The sequence below is a fragment of the Anguilla rostrata genome, chromosome 9 (assembly GCF_018555375.3).
Source record: "Anguilla rostrata isolate EN2019 chromosome 9, ASM1855537v3, whole genome shotgun sequence".
Lineage (NCBI taxonomy): Eukaryota > Metazoa > Chordata > Actinopteri > Anguilliformes > Anguillidae > Anguilla > Anguilla rostrata.
Genome location: NC_057941.1, coordinates 28,306,234 through 28,322,865, shown reverse-complemented (window position 1 = coordinate 28,322,865; position 16,632 = coordinate 28,306,234). Strand labels below are relative to the sequence as shown.

The window sequence follows — 16,632 nt, the reverse complement described above, 5'->3', positions numbered from 1 at the left end:
ATTACATTGTTACATACATTTAGGCTACAATTTAAATGCGTCGCGTTTCTTCTACACAATCGGCTATAAGCAACTAAAGAAGCATATTGGGATATTGAATCACATCGTATATAATTTATATTAATTTCATACAATTTCATTTACAGTAGGCCTTACCTGGCTGACACAAAGTGCAGCTTATCGCCTTCCATACATATCAAAACAGAAGGATGAACACCTGATAGCTGCAGTTATTTATATTTAAAGATATAAAGGTATTTATCTTTGCAACACCCATAACTATATAATAGCTGTCTTTTCATACACCTACGTCCCTTTCTTGAACAGGTAGGCAAAGGAACTCAAGCAAAAGTCAGATAGCAACCCTATACATTTCCTCTCGGCGCCCTGAGATAGAGGTGGGCAGCAGGATAACAGTCCCAACTGGAATTATTATTTAAAAACATTTTTTTTTAAATGGGTAAGCCGGGATCAGAAATAATGTAACGGCTCATATTATCAGCAGTTTAGATCTGTTCAGAAGCTGTTCAAGTTTTTTTTTTTTTTTTTTTTTGGTTGTTATCGGTAACTACGTAACTTTTAAACAATGCAAACGTCTTCCTGTAATTGTATTACACTGCCACAAGGTGGTAGTGTAGGAGCACGTTTTCATTTTCCTAAAGTCAGGAACATTTGGAAGTATGGACTTTTTTTTAGCAGCCAGAACATTATCACAGAATGAAACTTCTGCAAGAATACGGGTTTCTTTAAAACCATTTAATTATCTGGCTAACATCGCAATTGACATTTTCTGCTTTTGTATTGTGAATCAAGATCAAACCTTCAAGAGAATTTCACTTTAAGAGCGAGTTTATTCATAGTTAATGTTCGGCCACTAGATGTCGCGCTTGCATGAAAAATAACAATTTCATTGACACATGGTTACAGGCATTCGAACTGTATTCCAGGGGTGTTATAATCGCCACTAAAATTTCTCAACAGCTGTAACGCGTTATTAAGCATGTATTATTTAAAGCTTTCTCAGACAAAATTCACTTTATTTTTTTTAATTGTTTTTTTAAATAAAAAAAAAAAACATTTTTAGCATAGGCCTAATAGTAAATGATATGCTCTTGACAATGCTCTTAAAGACAAATCAGTAGAAGTAACGAAATGCGCATCATACGCGTCATTGTGTAAACTTATTGACAAACAATGGCCCTTCTTGTGGACTGGTGTGTGGTTACCTCTGTATGTATCTTTGCAGTATACAGTATGTATTGTTCATTGGGACAAATTCCTACGTGTTCAATGGGCTAAAGAGCCTCACTGAAAGTAAAGACTGCCATCTCACATTAGCTAATATTTTCTCTGGGCGATCGTCAAAATTACGTCAGTTTACGATTCAAGCAGTGTTCTTACTCTCTTTTGTATTACGACGTTTTACGCAGACTATCTTGCTTATTTGCGCAATGTAAAGTGTGCGCTGAAGTTTTATATGCTGATCAATTTCAAATCAAGTACTGCCAACAGTAGCTACGGTCAGAGACGTCCCGTCCGGTATGGGTGACACAATCAGAGGGAGGTCACACCGAAATGATTGACAATAAATGTTTTGTGCAGTGTTTTTTGTAGCGACGGGCTGAAACAGCTAATTTCTCCGATGCAGTTTACTAGCCCCCCCCCCGGTCGACAAGTTGTAGCCCACTTCAACGTAGTATATAGGTATCCAATTTCAACAAGTATTTCTAAAAAAAAAAAACGTCTTCGCATGGATAATACGTTGAATCTGAACAACAACAAAAAGCTTGTCACTGGATGTTCATTATCGTTCTTCAAATGACAATGCCCCGCACAGCGTGCTGCAGTGATAATCTCATTTTCAGAGCTACAATTGACTGGGGTCTTAACCTTAAACCAAGAGGCATGTCCAATGAGCTCCGCCAGCACCTCCCCAAAACTCTGATTACAATCCCTCAATGTTTACACATGACGCAAAAGCATAAAGCCCGCAGAAGGCTGCAGTCATTTCATCAGACAGTTTGAAGATGGAAGGGGATCATATACTGGGAATTTTGTACTGAAAAGGACACACAGCATCAGCTCTGCTAGGCAACAGTGCCTTGGAATATCGATAGGCTATCGCACACATCAGTTTAATCATATCGCAAATAACGAACGTTCAGAGAAATTCTCCGCCGGTTTCAATCATTTTTACTATACAATTTTAGACACAATCATGTTTATGTTTATTTGGACAACTGCATTGCTTTTTAATGTTCTGTCAATGTATACCAGAATTGCACATTCTATTGAAAGTGATTTTTGCATTCCTCATAGGCTGGATCACCCAAATTCTGCAAAATACAATTTTGTTAGCAGCGAGGAGGAAGCACAAGTAGCGATTTTTAAAATTAACGCATTCAAACAGGAGTTTGTTCTCAGTTTGCATCCAGATACCAATTTCCTTGCTCCTGCCTTCTTTGATCAAAGCGATGTTTCATCCCAAAATACCGGTGCAAGCTCAGATCTGAGTCGGTGCTTCTACTCTGGGGTTGTTAATTCTGACCGGGATTCATATGCAGCCGTGAGTCTGTGCAAAGGTATTCAAGGCGCTTTTTGGTACAAAGGGTGGGAATATTTCATCAATCCAGTACAGAATGACACGGCATCAGAGCACACTGGGAACGCGGAAAGACCGCACTTTCTTCGCCGGCGAAGCAATGCGCACGACAGCGGCAATTCAACTTCTAGGTGTGGAGTGGACTCTGGTTTGAACCAGGACGTTTTGCAGTCTTTGGAAAAATATAAACACATGCACGGACACTTCAATGGGAATGTGACTGAAACGGTGCTAAAAACCTTGGGTCGCTCGAAAAGATTTGCTTCCATTCCCAGATATGTGGAAGCCCTCATCGTTGCCGACGAGTCCATGGAGAAATTCCACGGGGACGACCTTAAACATTACCTTTTGACCCTCATGTCAGTGGCGGCCAAGCTTTACAAGCACCCCAGCATTCTCAATTCCATCAACATTGTGGTCGTCAAGTTCATGGTCATTAGCGAAGCTGACAAAGGACCCAAAATTTCCGGTAACGCAGCTATGACTCTGCGAAATTTCTGCACTTGGCAGAAAAAGTTGAACAAAAATAATGACAAGCATCCCGAGTATTGGGATACCGCGATCCTTTTCACCAAACAGGTAAGCACCAGCCTGCTTGCAACTTTAATGCGTTGAATATTTGTTTATATGAGCGAACTGTCACCCTTCGGATGTAGGCTAATCAATGAAACCCTGCCTTGTGATGCCGGTTAAAGCCAAGTGAAATCTGCAGCACTCTGTATTGCTAAGACGACCCTACTCCTGACCTGTTGCAGAAGGGCCACACATCTCTCACACATTTAACAAGACTTTAATTGTTCCCACTGTGATTGAATCATGGCTCTCGCAGGCCAAAGGTGAACATATTAATGTCGTGAGTAACAGCTTGCCAAATACTTTTGGGAAGTAATTCTCGTCTGGGAAAATAACTGAATCGTTACTCTTGTCGTTAGTATGTCTGGTTCGTAAGAGAGTTCATGCTCATACCAGAATCATTGTCACTCCCTAAATTCCACAATTATTAAACTGATGATAAAGTGCTGAGGTTTGCTCCCTGGGCAACCTGCGGTTCGTTATGCGGAGCCCCCGCAAGTACTCTAATAAGCACACATCTGGTATCTGTCACATAAAATGAGAGCTGCTTATTATATTCTATTAAGCAGTTTAAAAGGAATATCAAACCAGAAGCATTTTCGGCAGACATGCATGAAAGACGGCTAGCAGTGGGGTGCAAGAGATAATAAACTGGCTGGAGGCCAGTGGGATAATTAAGCATGTGTTCTACATGTCAGGTCGGGTGAATGGCATGGAGTGGAGTAACCCAGGTCATGTGACCGCTGAGTTCGAGACAGAGAGCCAAGAGATGTGCTGTTCACCTGTCAGCCACATTGCCCAAGCACACTGTAATGTCGTCGTCTTTCTGCCTATATCCATGTTTGCCCTCCGGTCTTATTCTTATCACTGTATGATCGGAGCACACCAGCTAATTCAGTGAGAGCCTCCTTAAAAAGAGGAATTAAGCGCCGATGTTTCAAAACGCAGCGTTTTGGTCCTGAAACAGACGGATGGAGGGGGATAGTGAACATGAAACATTTGCCTCATTTGAGAATTAGACGGTATATTTGGATTAAGACATATAATGCAATGGTTCGTTTTCAAAAGGAAAGAAACACCACCATTCTGTCACTCACTGTCGTTGTCATGCTGATTTTAGGGAAGCCCGGCATTGTTGGCTTCAGGGTAACTTCAGATTGAAAGGAAAAGCAATTAAGTCCTACGAATGTTCACGTTTATTCTCTTCCAAAATTAAGCCAATGAATATTACGTGTCATAGTTCGGGGATTTAACACAGAGGGCACTATGGGAAGTATCTGTTTCTCTGAAAATTTCCCTGCTGCCAGCTGCTAGTCTGTGATCCTACTCATCGCTTTGAGACGTTCTGTTTCCCATTAAGCTGCGCTGAGCTGTAAGGGAGAAATCTCTGAGCTGTGTGCAAAAGCCAAGGGACTAGCCCACCTGCTTGCTCACAGCAGCAGCGTGGAAAACGCGCGTCTGAAACTGTGGCAAGCGGAGGCGCGCGCTATTGCAATGGTCCCTGCTTACACTTGGAAAGATAACGCACATGCTGACCTACATTGGAGTGAACTGCCGTCTCTTAAACTTGGCTTTGCATCTTAAATATTTGTGAAGGGTAATTTAGCACAACTGAAGCATTTCCTTGCTGCCAAAGAGTAATATTTTTGAGCGCATTTTTTTCATGGTATATAGAGCTGGCCGCTGGCATAAACACCCTATGCATTTGTTTAGGACCACAACTATCCCTGGCTCACACAATTCAAGTTAAGTAGTGGGTGTGATTTATGCTGAAGCACTTTGGGGCCACAACAACGTTTTTATTTAGGGCCAGTGGAATCCTAGGGCTGTCTCTATTGGTATAAACTATGGGTACCCAACCTTTGTCCTGGAGAGCCACAGGACGTGCTAGTTTTCATTGTTACTGAACACATACTCGGTCAGTTAAAGCAGATTATTACAAAGTTAACTCACCCCATCTGGCTTCATTTGTTTGAATTGGTTGCTGATTTTAAGGTGAAGAGAAAAACCTGCGGACTCTGCTATTCTCCCTGATGAAAGTTGCAGACTCCCTCAGATTAACCCTGCATAAAAAAGCATGTGCATGTGTGTAGGTGGTGATTGAGGGCTCCAAAGCTACAGCTGTATACAGTAGACCACATATTCGTATAAGCAATGCACATTTTATATGGTGTTGCTTAAGGTAAAAATAATTGAAAACATTATTAAAGCTTGCAAATTTTCATACAGTGCTTATGTTCAGCCCCCTTGTGGACTCTTTAAACAATAGAAGGGAAAGTTTTGTAGTTAGCATGAATCCTGTTTCAATAGGCTTTCATTGTACCATTCAAAGAAAGATCAAATCAATGTTTTTTGACAGCTGATGGGCTGTTGACTGAGCACCTGTTGCAAGTGTCACACTTTACCTTACATTCTGAACACACACTGGCGATAGTTCATGGATGTGCATTAAGTCCCTTTTCTTAGCCTATGTCTGATATGGTCTAATATGTACTTTTAAAATATCTTTTCAACTGTGCATTCTTTCACATTTAAGCATTTATCATTTAAGCATGATCATTGGTACACATTTGTTTTCACAGCTTTTGGCCACTTGCCATGCCAAATCAACTTCATTGTGGTGGAAATCTATGATTTTGTTTGCATAACTGTTTGCATAATTATTTGATAAAGCGCATATTTGAAGTAGCAGTCTTTCACAGCATATAAATAGCATGAGAATAACTCCCTGCCAATCTAGGTCAGTCGGTGGTATTCACTGTTGCCTTAGGAAAGCTGGAGGAGGCGTAGTTTTTTGTTGTTGTCACTCACCACTTAATCAATGATCAATTAAAGAAATTAATTTCATAATTAACTCATTGCACCTTGTTTCTGAATTGGTTGCTGATTTTAAGGAGAAAACTACCCACCCTGTGGCTATCCAAAAGCAAGAGCAAATACTACACTATCTGCCACCAGCACACATATGTCAGATATCAGAAACATATGGTTTTAGGTCACTTTTGGCACATTCGTCCGGTATACAGTTTAATACTGTGCTGGTCACAGCTCATAGCCCCTGGCCAGTGGCCACACCCATTCATATATAAAATCCTGCTGTTCTAACCATGGAAATGATTTAGGGTAGTGCAGAGCTCACATTATGTAATCCCTTATAATTTGACAAAATGCTAATGGGAATAGAGAGCACAGGACAAATATTCAGTTTATCACTCATTAATGTATTGAATGAAATGACAGTATTTCCCATATTCCTCATATTTTTCTACATTTGAACTTCATGGCCCAAAGATTTCCATACAGAAATATATTTAGGCAAACCCTCTTACACAGCAATTAGCGGTTTTATAAACCAAACTGCTGTTGTGATCAGTTGCCTCTTGACTGACAATAATGAATCTTGATTTTGATCTTGAGTTTGATATAGGTTTAATGTGAGAAAGACATTAGGTTACTCTGCTTTTGGCTGGTCCAATGTTAAGGCAGCTGGAGTTCAGTATGATTCTGCTGAGTTTTCCACAGTGAATTATGTTTCCGTCTCTTGCTGACCACGGTGAGGTATTCTAGCAACAAGCCAAAAATGTGTAGTGGCATAGCTTGGATGCCCAAATAGACAGTTGGCTAACTGCGGCAGACTGAATCATTTTCCTGTTAGCTGTGGACTCTGTGTAGTGTTGTAACTGAGTTACATATTCATCAGAATGGCCCCTAATTTGAAAGATTTTTCAGAAAACAATAAACAACACCACATCTCTCACATTTTGCAAGAAAGCCACCATCAGAAGGGGTCAGTTGCAAAATTCAACAAATCAGTGTCTTCATCGCCACTTTAAATCAGCTGATCTTAACAAGGCCTTTGGATCAGCTTGAATATGCCCAGTTCCCTCAGTTGGTTCTCTGTGGAGTAACAAGTGAAGTAGAAGTATACCTAAAACATGCCACCCCAAGAATTCCCCCTAGGTTTCCTAAACTCTTACTTGACATGGGAAAGCTGCTCTCACATCTGCTTACAATGCAAATCACACTATGTACAAAATATATATTTGCTCAACAAGTCAGAATACATACTAATCTCACTCAAACATTTTGAATGGTAATAGAAAGTTGGAGTGACAGCTCTTCCATCAGTTTGGTATACAGGCACGGCATAGTTACACAGTAAAATGTTAAGTTTAAAATCCATTATGATAGAGTCTATTTTACTCTGATATTGTTGTGTGTCCATCCTTGTTGAACTCGCATAAATTTTGTTTGTGTTATTGACACTTGACATTTTACCATATATAAAACCAAGCAAACAGGGCCGGCTGATAGCTAAATGAATATCATACAATAAACAGCATTCTCATCTGTCACATTGATTAGACTGTTAACCTTTATGATGATTATTATAATGATTTAAAAAATCCACATGAATGATTAAACTAAATTCTATTAGAATTAGGTTAGATGAGCGGCACAATTAATTGATCAATTGAGGTCTGAGTAACAATAAAAACCAGCAGACCCTGTGGCTCTTCAGGATCAGAGACTCCTGCCTTATAACTTGCAGAAGTAATATGCATGTATATTCAGTCCAGAAAAAAACGTGCTAAGCATGTAAACATCAGAAAGCAGTGAGTGGTTTGTATCAATGATGACACATTGTGCCAGTATTTGTTTATTCTAACTCTTATGTTAATTGTTTATAATGGATGTTATATCAGCTGGCATTAATCGTTTTATAGGATTTATTAATTCATTATGGCAGCTTTGAAAATGACATAGACATAAAGAAGTGCCTTGTCCTACACAGTACAATATTCAGTGTTAAATTAACTCTTACAGAGTAAATATAGTCCCTATTAGACTCATATGTACTCTGAGTTGAATTAACACTGGACTTTACTGTGTCAAAAGTGAACTATGCTGAGACATTTACAATTAAATTTCAGAATATTACATTTCAGAAACCTTAGCTTTGTCTTTAATGATTTAAGTTTTAAACAAAAATGCAACAGTCAGCTGCCAGGAAAAAAAAGAAAAGAAAAAACGTGTGATCCACTTTTCCATTACTTATATAGTCACCATATTCAGAGACATCTGGGTGATGTCATTTTGGTTTCTTTATGTTACTGTAAGTCGTAAATGTAATTTAGGGCTGCAGGAATGAGCCAGTTAAATTGTCAGTTCATTAACTGTGTAATAAGTCATCCAAATTTGGTGTACAGTTTTGATGACTGGTAACCTGACTCTGAGCTGCTGTGCTGTTTGCCAAGCAGAGTGGTGTTGAAACAGCATTTGTAGTTATATTAGCAAAACTAAAAAACTTGGTTGAATAGAGCCTTGACATGCAATGTCAAATGAATTCTTTTCATAAAAATATGCATATATGAATAGAATTGGTCCTATCTCACTCCCCAACATTGAGCTGGACGTTAAATATAAATAGCGCTCACCTTTAACTGAAAGCAGGAGCTATAATTATGAGAGTGGATACTCCCACTGCACACAGCAATTACCCAGCGGACCCTTCCATGGGGCCTGTGACTGCTTGATCTCAGTGCTTTTTTGTTGATTTTCATTAGCTCATTCTTAGCATCTAGGAATTTCTCAATCTTTTTTTCTTTCTTTCTTTCCCCCCTTCTCCCTCTTTTTTTTCTATGTCTTTCATTCTCTTTTTCTACCCCCCTCCCCTCTCTGGGGTTAAGAAATAGATTGGACACATTGTTTTCATCTGAGGTCTCTTGTCTACTTATTAATCTCTGAAATAAATATATTACTCTAAAAATCCTCATGACAACGAATGATATAAATGACTCAAACCATTAAAAAGTAATGTGCAAGAAATATCACTGTTATCCATAATGGTTAGCAGGCTCCTGGTTGCACAATGGGCTACAATAACAACTGTTTGTAATATTTTATACCCATTACACTAAGGACCAACTAGGGGAACATTCAGCTTTTGTATACATACCACCTTTGATATTTATACAGGTGCATGGCCCATTTTTAAATATATATTGCAATAGCAGAAAGGGGCAGTGATTTGTACATTTGCTCCTGAATTGTCCATTTAATTTCTGATAATGATAATATCAATTATTATATTGTATTGGCAATTGGGGTAGAAGTGCTGCATAACAGGGAAGTGGGCTTGTAACTGTGATGCTGGAGGACTATTACCCAGGTAGAGCACTGTTGTTATATCTTTGCGCAAGGCGCTTAACCACAGTTGCTTCAGTATTCAAAAGAATTATTGCATTCAAAAGAAAGTAATCATTCCGGATAAGAGTGTCTGCTAAATGCCATAAAGGTAACACACAAGTACTTTCAATATAGTTCAGTATATTCCTTTTCTGTGAAGGGTCTCCTGTTAAAAACTGCCACAGCCCCACCACTGGGGCTACAACAAGAGTGCTGGCCTACTGTCTAATGGTGATGTATAGACAAACTGCAAGTCTGTATTTATCGTGGGACCACACAAATGTTCAGTAGCTTCAAAATCATAAGCTAAACCTGCAATTACAAAAGACATCTCTAACCGCAGGATGACAACCTGAGTGTTCCAGCCAGGTGGATTTAATGCATCCATACAGTTTTTTGTCTGAGTAAATCCCTGTACCAGCCACACAGGATATTGTGTAGCAAATGTGAACCAGCCCCTCCTTTGTAACGGAAATAAATGCTTGAGATTCACATTGTAAACTTAAACACACAAATTGGCATACTATCATATTATGATCATGGTTATTCAGTGCGTACTTTGCATTGTTGCATTGGCTGATGTATTTGCTTGTTGAGTCATACGGTACTTAGACAAGCATATTTGCTCAAAATATACATTTCAATCCACCATGCTGTCATCAGAGCACAAAAACTGCCACTTTCACACAATATATAGAGAATTTGCCTTGCAATTTGCTATGTGAATTCAAAGGAGCGAACATCAGATCTAAGACCCTGTACACCTGAAATCCCACTTTTTCCTTTTATTCAGTGACTCCTCTCCATGGGAGACTGACAACAGAGGGATCACTGGAGTCTACCCTGGAATCCTAGTGTGACAAACAAGTTTTACTTCAGAGAAAGCACAAAGGAAATTCAAAAGGAAAATCTTAGAAACCATAATGAAAAACTTATGTTTGCGCCGCTTGCTGTCAATGAGTTCATCTTGTGAGTGAAATCGATGGTACTGGGTCTTCCATAGACTGTAATATGACATGCTTTGGACGAGGGTTTCATTGCATAACCGAGCATATGTGAAGCATGTTCTACTTCAAAAACAGTTACATACACATGGCATTACCCCATCTTTTTCAGGCACAGTAGTGGGGGCAGGATCTGCAACATACACACAATTTAGAGCTTTCAGCACTACTGCCATGTCAGGAGGGTATGTTTCCTGAATTTGCTGGAGTAAAATGGTGAACAAATAGCGGTATAAATCTCAGCAAAATATTTTTCTATGATTTAATAACGATACGGATTATTTTTGCACATTGTATCCATTGGATTGTATCGTTTCCCTTTGATACAGTGATCTGGAGTGATTTATTGTTACACCACTATGAAGTAGTTGTGACACGTGACATATAACGACTATTTGTGTAGATTTAGGTTGTTAAGATGACCTGTGAAGACAATGAAAAGATTAAAAATCCACTGTTAAGGCTTTTGAATTTGTCATGCATGACACTTATTACAACACCATTCCTATCATTACAGCTAGTATTACAGCTCATATTATACATTTACCCACAAACAAATAGAATGCTGTCAATGTTAAAAAGCAAAAAGATGCTTTCAGAAGATTAACATGGAGTGCGTTACGGGCCACTCGAGCACGTTCTTTGTCTATTCATAAAATTAAACATAAGGGACATGGTGTAGTGGAGCACTGTCTCTCCATCACAGGCATTATTGTTGTCTCTACAAACTGTGCTGCAAGCCCATTGCTGCCCATTAGTCATCATCCGTCAAGCAATAAATCTATGAGTCAAGGCCTGTAAACATTGGCTAAGTTATTATTTTCTGGTACTTTTAAAATGTATTGTCTTTTTCAGCTGCATATGAAATGAGTGATTTTGTAGTAACATGCTTGTTAATCAGAATATCAAATGTAAAGATGATCTTCTAGCTGGCTAAAAATGTAACCACATAAACAGCCAATTTGACAGGATTTTATGTTGCAACTTAGCTTGGCAAGCTAGCCAGCTAAGCTGTATACAAATTCTTGCTGTATAACAATAGCCACAATACACAAATTCAAACTAGGATATTTTCAATTAGTGTATGGCTAATGATGCATTGTATTGGCTTTGGTTAATGTGCTGTATGTTGACTAATAATAAACCAACAACAGGGTAGTTACAGAACTCGTGGCATAGCATAACTTGGAAATGCTGATTGTAAAGGTAGCTAGCCTGCTAATTATATGATTCCTCAGACATATGTTGCAAGGGAATGAGAGCGATAAAGTTACTAGTTTAATTGTGCAAAATCATTTAACTTTATGTATATGCTATGCATTGTAACTATATTTGGACTAAGGTACAGCTGAGGTGGTACTAGGCCTATCTCAACATTTGAAAATGTTTGGTGGATTCTTTGGAATAATCATTAGCTAAACAAGGTAGCCAACTAAACGTGCCAGGGACTCAGGGGACATTGTGTGCAAACTAACATTTGCAGCGTGATCCTTTGCAAATGGTTGAATGTCAAGAATATGTTGTTCACACTTGATGACGAAGAATGGATTCTTGCTCAATATTTTTACTCACGCATACACACACCCACACGCATGCACACACACACACACACACACACACACACACACACACACACACACACACACTTTTCGGTAATGGAAGATTCTTAATGAATGTGGAATCTATAGCTCTATATGCAAGATATTACAAAGTTGATATCCAAAAGATTAGTAATGGATTCCAACCCATAAAACTCTCTCAGTTAATATTCTCTGGTGAGGGATAGATCTCTGTCACTCCCATCCAAAAGTGTTCCGTGCTTCCCTGATGGCTATCACTGTGGAAAAAGCCCCAGCTATGACACATTTCCAGACCTCCTGGAACCATTTCTGGGTCTGGAAAAGGACTTCACAGTTACATCACAGTTCACTGTGCCACGTGCCAGGTCATTCTCCACAACATAACTGGCAGGCTAGTTTCCAGGGGGAAACAGTTCTCTGTATGGCTTGTGCTGTTAGTGTCATTTAAAGAAGGCCACTAAAACAGAAAGGTCTGTCTGATAGCAATCAAATAAATGTCAAATGTCTAATTTATATTACTGGGACATACCGGTTTTTTTTGTAGCCGTGAGGTTATAATTTATATACCTGAAAAACAAATGCATACACATGTATACATGTACACTCACTAACCCCTCTCTCTCTCTCTCTCTTTCTCACACACACATGCACACACACATGCGTTCAAACAAGTGCATTGACGGAAAGTGGTATGTAAACAGTTTCTAAAGAACAAGTTTCACTGTGGACATAGAAATGATAGATCAAAGTCCTGAAGGCAGTAAATTGTTTAAATTTTCTACTGATGCTTTATGGGATTTGCAGTCTTTTTCTCCTTGCTGTGCTGTGCTGCCAAAGAATAATATTACATGTTGTTGGGGTGTCAAAATGTATTTAGTAATATTAATTTGAAACAGCCCAAGCACATTATGTGAACAGCAATGTTGGCTTTCCAAGAGTTAGGATATCATGATGTGCCGTCTGCTTTGCTAAATAGTTACTTACAAAGACTTCATTTGAAGTCAATTGAACAAAAGTTTGTTAATTTATAAACAGAATGTTTGCTTCAGCACTTTCTTTTAAATATTAATTGGACTTTATATTAACTTTGATATGAAGAAGTCAACAATGACAAGAGGAGATCACTTACATCATTACATTGCTTCATCACAATATAAAGAACTTATGAACACTTATTAGTAATAATAATAAGTGTTCATATAATAGAATAATTAGTTATCATCCAGTTATAACAGGCGTCTACCACTTTCAACCTTGAGAGCTGCAGGGACAGCTAACCAATTCAGACCCAAGAAATTAGGTTAGGTGATGAGTCATCAACATCTTTAACCGATCATTTAAGTCCAAGCTCCATCTTCTTTAGCACCTGTTTAACCACTTTTTCTGAGCATTGTGAAAGGTACCTCTGTACACCTTTGGGGGAATGGTGTGTTTCTCATTTCCCTGGCTTGTTGTGTCTGGGTTGTTATCATCCAAACAATCCAAAATGTTGAGACAAACGGGAAAATGGTTCAACTGATGCAAACACAGAACCACACATGGAGAGAAAACAAAAAAAACTGATTTTTAAAAATCAGTAATCCACCTCATAAGTGTATATAATTCTCACCAGCAGCAGTTGATATTTTTCCTGGAGCTGACATTAGCTCAACTCAAAGCAAAGTGACGTATTGAGCCGAATGAAACTGGTTTTGTTTTTTTTTTGTTTTTTTTACCTCACAAGGACCTGTGTGGAGCCTCAACCTGTGACACTCTGGGCATGGCAGACGTAGGCACCATGTGTGACTCCAAGAGGAGCTGCTCTGTCATTGAGGATGACGGGCTTCCCTCAGCGTTCACCACAGCACACGAACTGGGTGAGTCTAGTTGAGGAGGAATAATTTTAACCCCAACTTTCTCAACAGGTTAAAAAACCAGAAGCAAGGTTTAATAAAACACATTAGATAAAAACGATATCAAGTCAAATGATGCAAAATTAATACCTGCTTTATGTTGATGATTTTTATTTTGGTCTTTATTTATATTGTATGGACTTTTCATACATAAATGTAGCCCAAAGTTTTTTACCGGATGCAATAAACCTTACAACCTAAAGCAGGAGACGACCATCTTGCATACAGCAAAGCAAAGAGCACAATGCAAATGTGTTCCTTCCCGTACCGTTGCCCCACACACATGCACAGTGTCGTAAACACTAATCGCACAGCGTCAGACAGGTTGTGGGAGGGAGTGTGCTTTTTTCACTCTAATGCCTGTCATTTTCATCAGTTGTGATGACATTGGGCTAAAGGTCTGGTTGCCACGAGGCTCTCTTTTTTCCAGTGGAGACTGGCCCCATTCATAACAGGGCCCAGTGACAGTTGCTGTTGAGTGTTTTAGATCGTCTGTGAAGAGCTGGGAATAAAGACAGATGATTCAGAACAGATGGAAAAATGCTTGCAGATGTGAAAGAGCCCTGCTGAGAAGAATCAGTTTAAACTGATTTAAAGAGTTACCTGGAATCCAAAACAATGGCTTTTGGGGATAAAATGTTGAGTATCCACCTAACATAATGTACAGATTAATGCATACAGTTACTGTGCCTATGGCAACTTTTTAAAAACATGTATTATCTGGTAATCATTATTTTCTTTTTTCTTTTTTAAACCTTTTTGTCTGCCTAGTAGAAAATTTTGACGTGAGTCAGAAAGACTCCAAAAAACACATAAGCTATCCCTAAGAAAACCTTGCAGATATTTAGTATGTTGCTCAGATTTTTGTATCTAAAAGGTCTTTGTATTTGTTAAATTATGCAGCTGCAGTCTTAATTAGCTGGAAAAAATCCTTTAAAACCTCTGGTGCACAGTCCTGGAGGTCTGGTGTGCATGCTGTCTTTATTTCCAACCAAGTATTCTGCCTTAATTTTCAAACCAGCTGTATACACCAATGCTAGTTCACTTCTATATCAGACCACAGTACAACTGTGGCTGTAGCCCTTTAAAAATGTCAATGAAAGAAATGATTGGGCAAATTAAATAATCAAGAGCAGAAGCTGGCACAAAATCTGAAAACAGTTTGGCAGTCATTGTGCGCCCTTGCATTAACACATAACATGTGCTTTGGCCTGACTCCTAGTATTGCAGTTCCGTACAGGTATGCCAGCTTTTGAACAAATATGCACTCATATTGCTTAACTGGTAAAGGGTGGGGGGGGGGTTAAGCAGAAATAGACCCCAGTACGAACATATAGAGCAGGGGTGCACTACAAGGCCGATCTGTGTCGGGATTTCATCCAAACTTCTGCTTTAAATTTTTTAATGTGTGCAATCATTCATCTTATCTACCATCCTTCATTAATCCATGCGCCCCAGCTGCAGTCTACACATGTACCGCGTTCTTTGTGAAAATGTTTCCACTGATATAGGAGTGAACCGGCCCTAGTGTACGACAGCTGTTTATAGAATTAAGCCTGAATAATCGTTTGGAGCACAAACCAGCATACTGTCAGTCCTCCAGGAGTTGTACACCTGGTGTTGGATTTTGCAACCCTATTCCTGAAGAGCCACAGGGTCTGCTGGATTTTCTTTCCATCTCAAAGTCAGCAACCAATTTAGACCCGAGCAATCAGGTGAAATGAGGTGAGGTAAGTGCACTGTAAAAAATTGTGATTGAATTTTACAGTAAACATATGTTAAATATTGAAGGTATAGAATGTAAACAGCTGATATGTAAATATTATTCATGGTGAAAAACTAATACATTTAACATTTGTTTGATATACAAACTGCTACTGTATGCAGTTAACAGTATTTTACTGTAAAATTTACACATTTTTTACAGTGTGAAATCAAGTTCTTTAATTGATCAGTATAATGCTGACCTCATTCCAGTCATATCCTACAGCTCTCCAGGACCAGCTAGTTGCAGACTAGCATTCTAATGGTTGCATCTGGGTGCCCTTTCCCCTGGTTCAGGACACGTCTTCAACATGCCACATGACAACGTGAAGGCCTGCGAAGAGGTCTTTGGGAAGATGAAGGACAACCACATGATGTCCCCTACGCTGATACAAATCGACCGCACCAACCCCTGGTCCGCCTGCAGTGCGGCCATCATCACTGACTTCCTGGACAGTGGCCATGGTTAGTAATCAGCACTTGCAGCGCCGACCCTCCCCTCTGTTGATACAGACCCCATTTACTGACTTATTCACCAATGTGTTCAAATTTTGTGGATATTCTAGAATCAGTCAGGCAGGTCCACCACATGCATACAGGTTTACAAACAAAAATTCCTTTTTTTTCATTAAATGTTTTTTTTTGGAGAGTTCTGGCTCCTCCTTGTCAGACTACAAAGGTGCATAGAATAGGCGGAAGCAACAGCAATGAGGCAAAAGCATTCCAGCTACACTTGGATTTCAATGGAAGAAGGTGCTCCAAGCGGAGAATTTCACATCTTTAGAAATGTTTTTAGCATTCGCTATTAAAAAGTAGTAAAGTAGCTGGAGGTAAACAATGTAATGTAGAGACACGTCAGAGGCACCCTACAGGTGGTCTGAAGGATCAGTCCCACGGGCACCCTTTCTGTGCTGCTAGGAAGATGGCAGTGGGCATAATGCATTTTCTTCACCAAAGGAAAAATAAGGGGCCTGTTGAGTGCTGAGCAAGAGGCCTTCAGCTGTAGAACTGCTGTTCGACCTTCCCTG

At 39.3% G+C, this 16,632-nt stretch overlaps 1 protein-coding gene across 1 annotated transcript in view; it reads left to right on the top strand.

Annotated features, from left to right (window-relative positions):
• The first annotated feature begins 1,986 nt into the window (after positions 1 to 1,986).
• Positions 1,987 to 16,632, top strand: part of LOC135263473 (A disintegrin and metalloproteinase with thrombospondin motifs 15-like) — a 28,072-nt gene continuing 13,426 nt past the window's right edge. The window contains exons 1-3 of the mRNA XM_064351513.1: positions 1,987 to 3,181; positions 13,672 to 13,804; positions 15,902 to 16,069. Of these exons, the coding sequence (XP_064207583.1) occupies positions 2,219 to 3,181; positions 13,672 to 13,804; positions 15,902 to 16,069 (1,264 nt within the window). The 5' untranslated portion in view covers positions 1,987 to 2,218. The remainder of the gene's footprint in view (positions 3,182 to 13,671; positions 13,805 to 15,901; positions 16,070 to 16,632) is intronic.